Consider the following 15,953-nt stretch of genomic DNA (forward strand, 5'->3'; position numbering starts at 1 on the left):
GTTCTTGGGAAAGCAAAGTCAATGCTATCACAGAGTCAAAGATCTACAAAAGTTGACCATTGCTGAACTCATTGGAAATATGAAGACCTATGAAATAAAAAAAAAAGAAGGACCTGAAAGAAGAGAACCCAAAAAGGAAAACAACCTTGTCCTCAAGGCAGAAAACAGTGTTCAAGTGGTGAGGATGCTGACATGGCCTATTTGACAAGGAGATTTCAGAAAATGGTTCGATGAAATGGAGGCATTCCTAAAAGGGGCAGCTCTAGCATATTAAAAGGCTATGACTTGTGTTATAAATGTGGGAAGCCAAGACATTTCATCAAAGATTGTCCTCTCCACGAGCAAGACCAGTACAAGCACAACACAGACAAAACAGCTAAGAGGAACCCGGTTCTTGACAGAAAATTCAAGAGAAAAGATGCTGCTGAAAATGTTGTGAAGCAAGCTCTTGCTACATGGGGAGGCTCTTCCAGTGAATCTGAGGGAGATGATGAACAAGGCGACACCTCTATGATGTCAATTGAAAGTGAAGCAGCTAAATATGACTCCATCTTTGCCCTGATGGCAAAATCTAATGAGGATGAAGATGATGATGAAGATGAGGTGAACTTTCTAGACAAAGAAATTTGAAGTCTTATTCCCCAAAAAAGCTTGTGTCCTTAGCTAATGTTCTGATTAATGCTTATCATAATCTTATCAATGATAAAAATGTGTTAACTGTGGAACTAGGAGAGGTAGAATATGAGAGAGATGATTTGGTAGTCGTAGTGGTTGATATAAAAGAAACCAATGAGGATTTAAGAAAGAAAAGGATGTTGTAACTGAGAAAATTAAAAATGTAGAGCATGAGAGAGATGACTTGTTGGTAGTAGTTGTGGATCTAAAAGAAATAGTAGAAGAATTAAAAAGAGAAAACAGTTCTGGAAACACTTTAAAATGTAAGGAAATGGCAAGAGAGGGACACTCTAAACTCGAAAATGAGCTCAAAATGGTGAAATTGAGTCTGTGTGCTGAACTCGAGAGAAATAGACAACTTCAGGAAGACTTGTTTTTCAACTTTGAAAAGGTTTTTTTTTATAAAGTTGCCCAGACGGCTGTCTAGGTTGTGTTGTATTCAAAAAAGCGCAAGAGGGGGGTTAGCCCTTACCTCAGGAAATACAACAACGGTGATGAAATCACCCCAAAAGAAGGACATGAGGTTCATCTATATACACCCTCCTTCCTGAAACTAGAAACAAAATTAACTAACAAAGAAATTCGACTTTTCATACTTTGTTCTTATACTAGGAAGTTGCCATTTATCAAGTAGGAAAGGTCCTTTTGCATTGTTGGGCAATTGTTGGAATGAATGAAACGCCCTTCTATGATTTGTGGTGGTAGCCAATTTAGCAAGATAATCCGCTACTTGGTTACCTTCTCTAAAGCAATGTCTGACAGTAGCTCTGGTCTATTTAACTATGAAGGAAGTTCTGTCTATCACCTTTTTTATCTTCACATTGTTTATATCTCCTTCTACCAGCATATCTACAGTGACCTTTGAATCGAGTTCGAGAGAGAAATTAGTGTATCCATTTTGATTACACCATTTCCCTCCAAACTCTGCTGCCTTAGCCTCTGCCATGGTATTACTATCACAGCTAATAGAAATAGAAAATGACATAATCAAATCCCCTTGACTGTCCCTGACCACCCCTCCAATGCCTGCCTTGCCATTTTCTTTGAAGAAACTACCATCCGTATTAATCTTGACAGTGCCGGGTAGAGGGAATTCCCATGTAACTTGTATCCATTTTCGGGGTGGTCTGAGTCTCTCACTTTTATCACATAATAGGGGACATTCCATTTGAGTATAATCACCAGGGACAAAGTTAGTGATGGCAGCTTTCAAGGTCCAAATAATTTGGTGTCTCATAGTGTTCAGCTGAAACTTCTTCTATTTTCCATATCTGCACGCATTTCTTTATTTCCAGAGTTCCCAACATGTGATCGTGGGAGCTATTTGAAGAACTTGATTGTGCACTTTATTGTTGGTAATTGTCTCCCACCATCTCTTAAAGGTAGCAATAACAGGTTCCTGTTGATGTTTGATTCCAAGTGCATTTTCGATATTATTCCATATGAAGTTGGCAGATTCACTACTATTGAAGACATGTTCCACTGTTTTAACCTGCGCAAAAGAGCAACAAGAACATCTGGAAATAATGTTAGTACCGTATCTGCAAATAACATCATCAAATGGCAATCTATTTTTGAAAATTCTCCAAGTAATAAAAGACATTTTGAATGGGATAGACTTATGCCAGATTTTGTTTATGAAATCATTCTTATATTTTTTGAATCTAATAGAGTGCAATGCTGAGTTAGAAGAAAAGTTCCCGTCATTAGAGATAATCCAAACAGGGAAGTCGTCCTCATTTGGATCCCCAATTTCAAGGTGAGCAATATTATCAGTGATATGAGCAGGGAGAGTTTCATTGAGTTTGCCAATGTTCCATTCTCAATTATTCATGAAGTCTTTCACCTGTAATTTAGCAGATCTCATTGGCTAAAGCACCTTTGCTGGTCCAGTTGTCCCACCAAAAACTACTATTACCTTTCTGAACTTCCCATCTAATGTTATTCTCTGCTTTGTTCCTGATTTTGAGCATGTTTCTCCACATATGAGAGTCAGTTGGATTTGGCCTTTTGTGTACCGGGTGGGCTCTTTTGTAATATTTACTCTTGAGAAAGTTGGCCCAGAGGAAAGGATGAGTTCTGAACCTCCACCACCTTTTAATGGTAAGCGTATCTATGATATCCTCCATTTTCCTGACACCTGCTCCTCCCTCATCTTTAGGGAGTCAAAGGTTGTTCCATGAAGACCAATGATATTTGTTCTTACCTTCATTTGTGCCCTAGAAGAAATTTGCAAAGTATTTCTTCATGAGCTTAGTAATTCCTTTAGGAGGATTCATAATAGATAGGATGTATGTGGGGAGGGATTGCAGGACATGTTTAATCAAAATCATTCTTCCTCCAGAAGACATCATATTGGCTTGCCATCCATTGAGCTTTTTGATAATTTTAGAAAGCATACCGTCAAAAAGATTGCTAGTCTTCCTCCCATAGTATATAGGGCATCCCAGATAAGTGAAGGGGAAGGACTTATCCATATAACCGGTAGTATTCCTAATTCTATTGATTCTTGCGGCACAAGTGTGGGGGGCTGTAATAAAGAAACTCTTATCATTGTTAACTTTCTTCCCAGAAGCCTTTTCATACCTGTCCATAACCTTTTTGATAAGCTTGAGAGTCATGTTGTTTCCTCCACAGAATATAACAACATCATCTACATAAGCTAAATGATTGATCATAGGGCCTCTTTAATCCATGCTAAAAGGAGTGAAACTAATAAAGTCATTCAGCTAATTGAGAGATCTAGAGAGAACCTCAGCTCCAATAATAACAATGAAGGGGATAAAGGATCTCCTTGTTTGAGGCCCTGAGTAGATGTGAAAAAACCAGTTCTATCCCCATTGATAATGATAGAGTACCAGATACCTTGTAGGAGCCCCCAAATAATGTCAATCCAGTTTTCAGAGAAGCCAAGTTTTCTCATAACTGCCATCAGAAAGGTCCAAGAAATCCTATCATATGCTTTTGCCATGTCGAGTTTTATTATAACATTACCTCCTCTGTACTTCTTGTTCACACCTTGAGCAATCTCCCGTGCTAGCAAAATGTTTTCAGTGATCAATCTTCCTTTCACAAAGCCACTCTGATTTTCTGAGATAAGCTTCCCTAGAATAAGATTTAGTCTTCTGGAAAGGATCTTGGAGATAATCTTGGCCGTAAAGTTACTCAAACTAATAGGTCTCAAATCCGAGAAACTACTAGGAGAGTCCACTTTAGGAATAGAACTAAGCACATATGAGAGAAGAATTTAGTGAGCCTCCTACCATTGAAGACTGCTTGAACAAAATCAGTAATATCCTCCTTAGTGATTTCCCAGCAGGTTTGGAAGAATATCCCATTATACCCATCCGGACCAACTGCACTATTAGAACTCATGTTGAAAACATCATCTCTAATCTCTTCACTATCAGGTATGGCAGTGAGGATTTCATTGTCATCATCAGTTACACAATGGGGATACAATTGATGATATTTGGATCATTGCAGTGGTGATTGATGTTAAAGAATTGTTGAAAATGCAGGACAGTTGCGTTGCCAATGTTAGAATCACCCTCAATCCAGTTTCCTCTATGGTCTTTAATTTTTTGAATTTGGAGCCTTCTCCTTCCATCCTTGATAGTTCTATTAAAGTACTTAGTGTTAGCATCACCTTCTTCGAACCAGTTCACTCTAGCTTTCTGCCTGAGAATTTCATCCTGCATCCCCATCCACCTAATGTATTCAGCCTGGCCTTTATTCTGTTCAGTCCTGGTGATGTCATTATTGTTCATGAGATCCCTCTGTTGAAGATCCTTCATTGTTTTCCCAATAGTGTACTTGATCAAACACGTTGCCAGTGTCTTCTTTAGACCATTGAGTCAACCTTCTGCTCAACATTTTAAGCTTTTGTTAAAGTCTCCACAGAGGGTTTCCATTAACATGATTCCTCCAGAATTCTTCAACTACTTGCAAAAAAGATGGTTGGTTAGTCCAGAAATTTAGAAATTTGAAATATTTAGGCCCCTGTTGGTTAGTGTCATGGCATTGAATTAGGATAGGTCTATGATCAGAGCCAATTCTAGCCAAATGGTTGACAATAATGTTTTGAAAAATCTGGGACCATTCATCATTGATAAACACTCTATCCAATCTCTTCCATATTCTTCTTCTTGGTTCCCAATTGTTGCACCATGTGTATTTTGGTCCAACAAAACCCAAGTCCATCATTCCATAGTTATCTATGCACGTACTGAATTCCAGGCTTTTATTCATTTTGTGAGGTCTTCCGCCTTTTTTCTCATCAGGGTCTAGGATGACATTGAAGTCTCCCCCGATGCACCATGGATCATTCACCTGAAGATTTGTTAGTTCTAAACTACTCCATAGGTCTCTCCTTTCTTCTAAAGTGCATTTAGCATACACTGCTGTAATATAGAGATCACTGTTAGCAGCCCCATAATGCAATTTGGTAGTAAGTTGTTGTTCGTGATTGTTCAGAATTGTAGTCATGTTGTTGCCTAACCACATGATCCAAATCTGACCGTTTGAATTAGAAATACGATGTTGATATCCAAGGAATCTCCTGTACCTTTCAATTTGATTGATACTGACAAAAGGTTCCAGAATAGCAATAAGTTCCACCTGATAGATGGAAATCAATTTTTTTAGCCTTGGTAAAGCTTTTTTGGTATTTACTCCCCTAATATTCCAAAATATAGCATTTATCATGGAAACAATAATCAGGTTAGTATGAGTGTCCTCCTTTAGGAGGTGTAGTATCTTTGCTCTTGTTCTTTTTTCCTTTTTTCTTCCTCTTATCTTTGCCACCTATGATCTGAAAGGATTCCTCCTTCGAATACGATTGAAGTTGATCTTCAGGAACCATAACTGTCACCCTATTAGGGGAAGTTACTTCAATTTGTTGGCACGTAACGTATTTTTCTTGTTTTGGTTTGGATTCCATGTTAAGATCAACTACCACATCAATCCCAGGAAGGTTTTTAATTTTTGAAGGCACACTGGTTGACTCGTTGACATATTCATTCATGTTTAGAGCATTATTTTCCTTTTTTCTATTTTCCGGATCTTCATTTTCATTTTGACTATCATTATCATGAATCGACTCCTGCTGATCCTCTTTGGTATCACTGTTACTGTTATAGCCATTATGTTCCTGATTGCTTGAGTATGAACTCGAGGGAGCCTTATTATTAATAGCTCCACCTTGATCCCCCTTTCTATAGGCAGTCGACTGCCTTTGAGCACTCACAACCGCATCAAGATTGCTTTCATGGTTCAGATTTTGTGCAGCCAAAGATATCTCTTGGTGTGCATCTTTCCCAGCTTGCTTGAATTGGTATTAGAGAGAGCCTTATTATTAGCAGCTCCAACTTGATCTCCCTTTCTATAATCAGTTGACTGCTTTTGAACATTCACAGTCATATCCGGATTGCTTTCTTGGTTCAGATTTTGTAAGGCCAAGGTTATCTCTCTGTTATGCATCTTCCTCGTGTTAGTGTCATAAGATAGATTGAGCATAGGCTTGAAGGTATCTTTAGCTTTCTTCTTAGGAAGTTTCCTCTGTTTGCTCTTCTTAATGTTATCTCTCCCTGATGTTGCTTGAGTGTTTTTGCTGGTGATTATCGGATTCATTTCCCAATTGATTCTGAGTGATACTATCTCTATCCTGCCCATTGTTGATAGCCTTTCCATTTTCATAAACCTCCTTCTTGTTATTCAAATCTGTGCCTTTGTTTTCTGCATTCTGGTTTGCACCAGAATTTTGAGCATTCAATTCCAATTCTCTCTTGAGCATTGGGCCAACATTCTTGTGATCATTCTGATTTGCACCAGCCTTCTGATTTGCATCAGCATTCTTCTAATTTTCATCAAATTTTTGAACGTCCAATTCTCTATTTTCTCCCTTCTGATTTGCACCAGTTTTTTGGTCATCCAGTTCTTTGTTTTCGTCAGCCTTTTTCCTTTCTAATGCTCTACAACTTATCATATTGTGTCCAAGTTTTTGACAAAATTTGCAATATTTAGGGACTCCTTCGAATTCAATTTTTTGCACAAAACCTTTTTGAGGAGCATTGTCATATATTTGTCCAACATAAACAGAATTAGCTTGGTCCTTAAGTAAATCAATTTCAACTCTGACTTTGGCCATACCAGGCCTTGTTCTTCCTCTAGTGGCCAAATCCATTTCAAGGGGAGTACCAATTGCGCTCACAACTTGTTTAACATAATTCCATGTGTGCATATGAAAAGGTAAACCAGGAAGGAGAACCCATACCGGAGCAATAGGCAGGTCCTCCTCCAGCTTGAAATCCAGTGACCATTTTTGGAGCCACATCTGCTGCCCTTTGATTTCAATTACTCTCCTAAACCAAACAGTACTAAAATTGTCTTCATTGGTGAAATCAAGAAAAATATTGTAATTATCAAACACCCCAATTGACAGAACCCTTAATCGAGATTAGCTCTTTGAATTTTGATCTAATTTTTTCAATTTGGGGCCTTAGTTTTAGGAATCGGCCAACAATTATGAGTTTGCACTCTTTATCCATAACACCATAATAGTCTGAAGCTTTGAAGAGAACCACCGGCATTCCGTTGTGCGTAGTATGAGTCGCAATGGCAGAGTCTCTGCCATGGCGATTTGGAGGATTCAGAGTGTTCGAAGAGGAGATGATTTTGGTAGCATAGGTCAATTTTGTGTCAATTAGCTCAGAGGGTTGGTTCGCCATGTGAGATGGAGTCGATTGAGCTTCCAGACGCGCCGGAGCGGCACCGTCTGGCGGGTTCATCGGTGGGTGCGTGAAGGGAAAATGCTAGTTTTTGAAATTAGCCGTTGGTTCTTTTTAGAGAGAGAAGAGAGAGAAAAATTTCATCAGTGTATTAAGACAGATACTTCAGGAAGATCTAGGAAGAGTTAAAATGACCTAGATAAATCTATAAAGTGGACCTAGTCGTCTGATACAGTCACTGCTATGTATAAAAATGATGGGGGGAACAGGCAGGGAATTGGGTTCCAAAAGGAAAAGGCTCCTTGCAACCCACATAGCAAGTATGTTACTGTCCCTGATAACTAGCTTTGCATTCACTCTGGTAACACTGGGAACTTTAAAGAATCCTGTAAAGCTAGATTTCAGTCCCAACTGAAAAATAAAGTTTTTGTTGAAAAAGTACCTACTGCTAAGGAACCTGGTCCCTCCAATAAAAAATGTGTGATGCTTGCTTGGACAAGAAGAGGTTTAAGTTGCCCTTTTCCTCACTACAAGGGACCCAAACTTGTTTAGGTTCCTAAGTCTAATCTCTGATTTCCTTGTGCATGGAGCAGTGAAAGGAGGAAGGTAAAAATGGTATATGCATAGTGGCTGCTCTAAGTATATGACTGGAAGCACTGATGATTTCCTTTCACTCGAAGCCCTGCAAGGTGGGAGTGTATCATTTGGTAATGGCAAAAAGGGATACATTCTAGGAGTTGGAAGAGTTGGGAAGACACTCACTCACTCAATTGAGAATGTGTACTATGTGAATGGCCTGATATATAGCCTACTGAGTGTCTCTCAAATCTGCAACAAAGGAAACAAAGTTGAATTCTTATCAAAGACTTGCACAGTCACCAATCTTGTGACTGGTGAAGTGGTTCTAATGGCTAAAAGATTTAAAAACATCTACGTTGCCGATTTTGAGTCCTTGAACAGTAGGGATCTTACATGTTTGAGTGTTGTTGATGATGATGCTGAGCTGTGGCACATAAGATTGGGACATACAAGCTTCTCATTGCTGAACAATCCGGTAAAGAAGGACCTGGTTTGTGGCTGCCTAAGTCAAAAGTTCAAGGATCACAAGGTGTGTGATACATGTGTAAGAGGAAAGCAAGTCAGGTCCTCCTTCAAGCCAAAAAAGGAAGTAAGAACCTCGAGGCTACTTGATCTTCTTCATATGGATTTGTGTGGACCTATGAGGGTGCCCAATAGAGGAGGAAAGAAGTATATTTTCGTCATAGTTGATGACTACTCCAGATTCACATGGACCTAGTTCCTCAGAACCAATGATGAAACTTTTCCAGACTTTGCTATCTTTATGAAGAAGATTCAAGTGAAGATAAACTATAATGTTGTAAGCATAAGATCTGATCATGGCACATAGTTCAAGAATGCCAAGTTCACTGAATTCTGTGATTAAAATGGTATAAGTCATAATTATTCAGCTCCCAAAACACCCCAACAAAATGGTATTGTGGAGAGGAAAAAATAGCACTCTTGAAGACATGTCAAAGACGATGCTAATTGACAATGGTGTACCAAAAGGGATTTGGGTAGAGACGGTCAACACTGCTTGCTATTTGATAAACATGTACATGATCAGGTCCCTCTTAAACAAGACCCCGTATGAATTACTGAACGGGAGGAAACGCAGGCTAACTCACCCAAGAAAGTTTGGTTGCAAATGTTTCGTTCTCAATAATGGTAAGGAAGATTGAAAAAAATTGATGCTTAAAGTGATGATAGAATCTTTCTTGGGTATTCTTCACAAAGCAAAGCGTACAAGGTCTATAACAAAAGGACTCAATATGTTGAAGAAAGCATATATGTAATATTTGATGAATCCCACCACTTATGTGGGAAAGATTCACATGATAAGAATGACAAGATGGAGAGCAGTCAAAGGTTCCTGGAGAAGTCATTGATATGGAAAATGGAAAGGCTGATCTAATGAGTCAGGTAAAGGAATCTAATGAAGAAGATGCAACAGAACCTCCAGCTGATACTGAAGAACCTGGTTCCTCCATAGCGATAAAACGCGAATTAAGCGGAACAACGGAAAGTCAAATGGAAATCAAAATAATTTGGGAAAACAAAAAGGAAGAAGAGGAGGCAGCAAAGAAAACAAAGGTCAAAATCATAATCAGACAAAAAGGAAAAGTAGAAGAGAATGAAGAGAAGAAAAGAACTGGAATGGGACAGGATGGTCATTGAGAAAGATGCCTTAACAGGTTGGTCATCTGTTAGGACGAGAATATGAGTTCTTCTTATTATTGGTGAACCGTTGCCCCTCATACTCTTCATTATATTTTTGGGTCGCTCTTCTTATCTACCGTACCCCAATAACAACAAAAGCAGAAAATAGAGTTGCTGATGCGGTGCAAGATACTCCTGATGCTGAGCGGAGAAGTGGCACTCACTCTTCCATTGACGCTAACGATGGATCCCATTAAAAGTAACCTGGGTATTCTCACAATGAGATTCAGGTGTCCAACCGGAAGCACAAAAGTTCACATCCTCTCCCGAATATGATCACTCCTCTTGATTCAGGGATTCAAACCGGATCAAAGATGAGAAGCATGTTTGCCTTCTCAGCTTTCCTTTCTCAAATTAAGTGCAAAAATATCAAGGAAGCATTGAAAGATGTTGACTGGATTACTGCTATACAAGATGAACTCCATCAATTTGAGAGGAACAGTGTATGGCGCCTGGTTCCTCGACCTTCAGATAGAACTGTTATAGGCACCAGGCGGGTGTTCAGAAACAAGCTTGATGAGCTTGGGAATAAATCAAGGAACAAGGCCAGGTTAGTAGTTCAAGGCTATAATCAAGAAGAATGTATTGACTATGATGAGACTTTTGCTCCAATTGCACGAATGGAAGCCATCAGAATTCTTATTGCCTTTGCATCTCATATGGAATCAAATTGTTCCAAATGGATGTCAAGAGTGCATTTTTGAATGGGTACTTAAAGGAAGAAGTCTTTTTCAACCAACCACCCGGTTTTGAGTGTCATGAGCATCCTAAACATATATTCAAGATTGACAAGGCATTATATGGCTTAAAGCAGGCCCCTCGTGCATGGTATGAAAGGTTGTCCAGGTTCCTTCTGTAAAATGGCTTTACAAGAGGAAAAATTGACAACACTCTATTTCTAAAGAAACGAGGGAGGAACCTACTGATTGTGCAATCTATGTTGACGACATCATTCTTGGTGCAACAAATGATTCCTTGTGTGAGGAGTTTGCCAAGCTTATGGGAAGCGTGTTTGAGATGAGCATGATGGGGAGCTGAACTTTTTCTTAGGTCTGGAAGTTAAGCAAACCTCTAAGGGAACGATGATAAGTCAGCAGAAATACATTAAAGAGCTTCTGAAGAGATTTGAGATGGAAAGTTCAAAAATCATTGATACTCCTATTGCCACTGACACTCGTCTAGACATGGATGAACCTGGTTCTCCTGTGAATGAAACCATGTATAGAGGTATCATTGGTTCACTCTTGTATCTCACAGCCATCAGACCTAATATTTTGTTAAGCGAGGGATTATGTGATAGATTCCAATCAAGTCCAAAGGAATCTCATCTGAAAGCTGCCAAGATGATTCTAAGTTATCTCAAAAGAACACTTGACCTGGTCCTCTACTATCCTTCAGGAGACAATTTCGACTTAATTGGGTATGTTGGTGCTGATTATACTGGTTACTTGGTGGATAGAAAGAGCACATCTGGCATGGCACATTTTCTGGGGTCATGCTTGATTTCATGGGGTACAAAGAAACAAAACTATGTGGCTCTTTTTACTACAGAAGCTGAATATGTGGTTGCTGCCTTTTGTTGTACTCAATTGCTGTGGATCAAGCAACAATTGGAGGATTTTGGTGTGCTTTCTGATTGTGTGTCATTACTGTGTGACAACACAAGTGCTATCGACATGGTAAACAACCTGGTCCAGTATAAGAAAACAAAACTCATTGATATGCGACATCTTTTTCTCAGTGATAATGTTGAAAAGGGTCTCATCTACATGAAGTTTTTCAAAACAGAGGACTAGGTAGCTGATATATTCACCAAAGCATTGAGCAGAGAGCACTTTGAAAAGAATCGACTGGCGTTCGGGCTGATAAAATCAAACTGAGCACCAGGTCCCTCAATGATTGGATATGAAAGAATGAACAGGTAAACTACTGAAAAGTGTTTTCTAGAAATTTCTAACTCATTTCTATACCGTTACAGGTAAACATCCATGGCAACTACAGAGCAAACAAGCAGCTAATAATATTGCATTGTGGTAAAAGGAGAGGCTCACATTTACAAAACTTAGTCCGGGAACCTGGTTCCCTTGACTCAGGTTAGTAGTTCCTTTTACACTCATTCACATTTTAAACGGCTATAAAGTGCCATGTCATTTAATGAGTCCATTTCTATCTGCCATCCCTTAAAGCCCAAACGTCACACCCATTACAAACTGACCCATCTACCCAGTCCGTTGCACCCTTTTATAACCAGTCCCTCATCCTTTCTAAATAAACCCAAGAGACGTTCTTCTCACAACTGTCCAAAAATTCTCTATGTCTTCCCAGAATCCAGAGGTTTCAAATGTTGCCAGTGTTACTCGCACTGCTTCTTTGTCTCATGAAGCACTGCACCATGAGCTTGAGTCTCAATCGTCACCCAGTGAAAACCCCAACTCAGACCAATAACCACCCACTAATTCTTCTCCAACTCTATCAAGTTCTGGTTCTCATCGCAGTCGCAAAAACCAAACCCCTAAAAGGTTCGTCGCTACAACCTCTCCCTCTGCTTCGCCGAAAAAAATGGCAGGTGACGAAATGTTAGATGGAGAAGAGGGACAAGAGGTCTCAAGTCAGCAGGTTGGGGAAGTCTCTACAGCTCAACAAGATGTTGCTGGCAGTGGTGAAGTATCAGAAGTGCTTGCTCCAAGTTTTGATCTGAATGTTGTCTCTCCGACAGGTAATGCTACTCCTGCATCTTCTGATTATACACTGTTGGGTGTGAGTGAGAGAGAAGCTATAGAGAATATGCTACTTATTGCTACTGATGGAGGGTTGGTTGGAGAGTATGAGTGTGGTGATGTGACCACTGGGTCTCAGGGGGAAGGAGAAGGAAATGGAGTTGGAGGTGGGGAATTGGTGCCTCTTGAAAACATGGTACCAGTCAGTACTACAGGGAAAACAATAGAGGGACCTACTTCTGCCCAATAAGAGCACTCTACTCCTACTTGGGATGAAACCCCATGCTCCTCAAAAGAGCCCCAGGTGAGTACTGACCCTGCTCCTTCTCCTCACTTTGATACAACGTCATTGGATTTTATTATTCCTGAAATGAGACCCTTGTTTGAAGAGGAGAATGAAAATAGCGAGGAAGACTATGATAATGTGACTGTGGCAAGTTTCATTGCTGCTAGAAGTGGTAGGGCAGTTCCCAAAAAAGCTCGTTCCTAAAAGACTACTACTAGGCAGCAGAAGAAAGAAGCTTTTGAGAGTGCTCTGAAGAGAAACAAGGAGGAAAAGAAAAGCTGGTGAAAGGGGGAAATCTAGTGAATAGGGAGGATGTGCCTCCGGAAAACATTGTGAATGTTGAAGATGACGGGGTGAATGAGGAACCTGCTTACTTGATTTGTAAATCCTTTAAGAAATTTGTGACTACAAAGCCCAAGAAGGGATCGTCTGTGAAAGAGGTGGAGGTTGATAAAGAGAAGAATGTTGAAGGAGAGGAGTCTGAAAATAAGGAGAAAAGTGTGAAGAAGTCTTTGAAAAGGAAGGCAAGTGACAAAGAGGAACCTGGTTCCTCCAAGAAAGCCAAAGTATATGAGTCTGAAGCGGAGAGAAGAGAAAACCTTAAGAAGCAAAAGGGTGCTATGGGGCAGATCATTTGAAGCTGACATTCTTGAAATGTCAGGCATGAGACTGTTGTTTACAATCTGCGAGTTTTAGAAGTGGACTCATTTGTTTACCATTCAGAGTCCCAAGTATGAAGTGGAGATTCGCAGTTTCTAAGCAAATCTGTTTATTGTGGAAGACAACAACATCTGCTTGAAGGTTAACGGAGTAGATTTTGTGATGGACGAGGCTGTTCTAGGAAGTATCTTGGGTGTGCCCACTGAAGGGCTCTCATCTGTTGAAGGGACATGTTCCCCTGACTTTAGAAAAGTCATTATAAAAGCTCAAGTTGTTCAGCAAGGGGAATGGGTGCACAAGAAAGCCCTCATTCCAGAGTATCAACTTATGTTTGAAATGGTGAAAAAGGTCCTGCTTCCACGTGCAGAAAGGCGTTCCATTGCTTCAAAAGAAGACCTGTTCCTTATGGAAGATCTGGATGCATGCTCCTCCATCAATCTGCCTGGTATCATGATTGAACATATGAAAAAGCTGGCAGGTTTCAAGGACGAGAATCATGGTTTGCCTTATGGGTTCTTGCTCACTTACATGTTTGAATTCTTCAACGTCCCTTGGGGAAGAGCAACAGCCGGAACTCGCAAGCAAACTTTCTCGAAATCAACGTTGGAGGAGTGGAGTGTACTCACAAGAAGGGTTACAAAATTTTTAAAAACTGAAAAAAAAATTTTTAACAAAAAACTGAAAAAAATCGTTTTTAACAAAATATCTTTGTTTTTTAAAAACTGAAAAAATTATTTTCAACAAAATATTTTCGTTTTTGAAAAATATTATTTTTATTTTTTCAGTTTTTTAAAAGAATTTTATTTTGTAAAAACTGGAAAAACAAATTTGTAAAAACTATTTTTTTTTTTGTAAAAACAGAAAAAAATCGTTTTTGAGCAGATATTGACACGTGGCGCGCGTGTACTACACACCCCACCACAAGACTGACTAAGTGTTACCAATGGGGTATTAAATTCACCCCAAACAAGAATAGGGGGACATAGGTCGCCCGTAATGTTAAGGTGTGTAAATGATTTTTCCGGACAAGTTTAATGGGTAATTTATGTATTATCGTCTCATCTTTTTATGATGGCAAAAGGGGGAAGAAAATTGAGAGGGGAGACAAAAAGGGGAACAAGGTTCTCAAGCTCTCAGGGGGAATATTCTGCAGGAAAAATTGTATAGAGATCTGGTTCTTAGGGGGGACTTCACTTATAAGTTTGTCATCATCAAAAGGGGAAAATTGATAAGTTATGTGCCTTTTGTATTTTGATGATTTAACAAACTTCATATGAGAGTCAGATAGGGAACCTTTACACATCCTCAAAAGTGGTCAAGAACAACAAGTCACATGTTTGGCACAAGTTCCAACTTGATCAATTAAAGAAACAGCAGAGGGAATAGATGTCTATCAGTTCCTCCGGTGGCAGTACAAGTCAAATCCCTACAACTGTTAAAGTCTTTCTACTATTTCTCTGCACACGCAACGGTGCAACAGTCACTTTATAGAGCATGCCTTGTACCGGATAATTGCATACATCATCCCAATGACCTCACTTATATATTACCAACATGATGCAAGGGAACACACATACTTGCAAACCCTAAATCATTAAGTCTCTCTCTCAAGTGTGTCGCCGCCTTTCATTTAACTCCAGGGCTTGAAGAACAAAGAAGCAACATAATAAAGGACAAGATCCCATCACTGAGTTTATCATATGTCCTTAGTATTGTTGTATCTTTGTTAGTGTTATTTAGTTGTAATTCCTACCCAGCTTAGTTAGAAGCATTTTGTAGGACATCATTTGTACCATAAACCTTGTGTTTGCTTTTGGCTAGAATTAGTGAAAGTGTGAGCTTTGTGATAGAGCTACTACAAAGAAGCTTGTAATAGAGTTATTGCAAGTTGGTGAGGGATTAAGAGGTTTATTCAAATATTACTAGATTGTAATGGTATCTAATTTTATGAACTAATTTATGATATTTGAATGCAAAAAGAGTATCTCTTACTCGTATGTTGCAAATTAAAAAGTGATATTCCCATATATTACTCCAAGCCACAGTGAGCTCTGATTCTCTCTCCCTCCCTCTCTCTCTCTCTTAACATTTGGTCTGTCAAAGTAAGGTTGCTAAAAATTATTTACTTTTGGCGTAACTAATAGAACAAAATAAGATTAGAGTTGCATGGTCTGTCTTGGGTGCATAAGAATAGAATTAAATAAAGTGTTTTAATAATGTTGAAATTAATCATGCTGGGATTAGTTATACTGTATTAAAACCTGGGTTTTTTTTTCTAGACCTGGCTTACTCGAGCGGACAAACTCGAGTCGAGGAGGGGGCAATGTACAGGGAGCACGAAAGTCTGCCCGGCCTTGTTGCTTGCCCAGCCCCGTTCTATTTGGTATAACTCTAACAGAAAAGTGGGCCACGCGAATGTGAGCGCCGTTTTTTTTAGAAGACTCAGAAGGGAGGCGTAAGAAGGCATTTAAATACAGTTCAAGTAGTATCAAAGCGGTAAATGGCAATTAGCACATTAAGTCCACAAAAATACAGTAATATCGACAATAAAGCCAAATAAAATCACATTAACAAGCTCGAATTCTTGAACCCTGAACCGGAGATTCT

General features: G+C 39.3%; 1 protein-coding gene across 1 annotated transcript; it reads right to left on the minus strand.

Annotated features, from left to right (window-relative positions):
* Nucleotides 1-3,400: 3,400 nt before the first annotated feature.
* On the minus strand, nt 3,401-4,472 carry LOC109213783. Its single transcript, XM_019377611.1, has 3 exons — nt 4,136-4,472; nt 3,939-4,031; nt 3,401-3,780 (listed from the first exon to the last, which is right to left on the minus strand). Exons 1-3 carry the CDS (start codon nt 4,470-4,472, stop codon nt 3,401-3,403), a joined length of 810 nt encoding a protein of 269 aa, XP_019233156.1.
* Nucleotides 4,473-15,953: the final 11,481 nt, after the last annotated feature.

This window comes from Nicotiana attenuata, unplaced genomic scaffold, assembly GCF_001879085.1.
Source record: "Nicotiana attenuata strain UT unplaced genomic scaffold, NIATTr2, whole genome shotgun sequence".
In the NCBI taxonomy this organism is placed as follows: domain Eukaryota; kingdom Viridiplantae; phylum Streptophyta; class Magnoliopsida; order Solanales; family Solanaceae; genus Nicotiana; species Nicotiana attenuata.

Coding starts and splice junctions, on each gene's coding strand:
- LOC109213783 (XM_019377611.1), bottom strand. CDS start 4,472: ATGAAGGATCTTCAACAGAGGGATCTCATGAACAATAATGACATCACC. Junction 4,032..4,135: donor TGATCCAAATATCATCAATT/GTATCCCCATTG, acceptor CTAATAGTGCAG/TTGGTCCGGATGGGTATAAT. Junction 3,781..3,938: donor TGTTCAAGCAGTCTTCAATG/GTAGGAGGCTCA, acceptor ATCTTATTCTAG/GGAAGCTTATCTCAGAAAAT.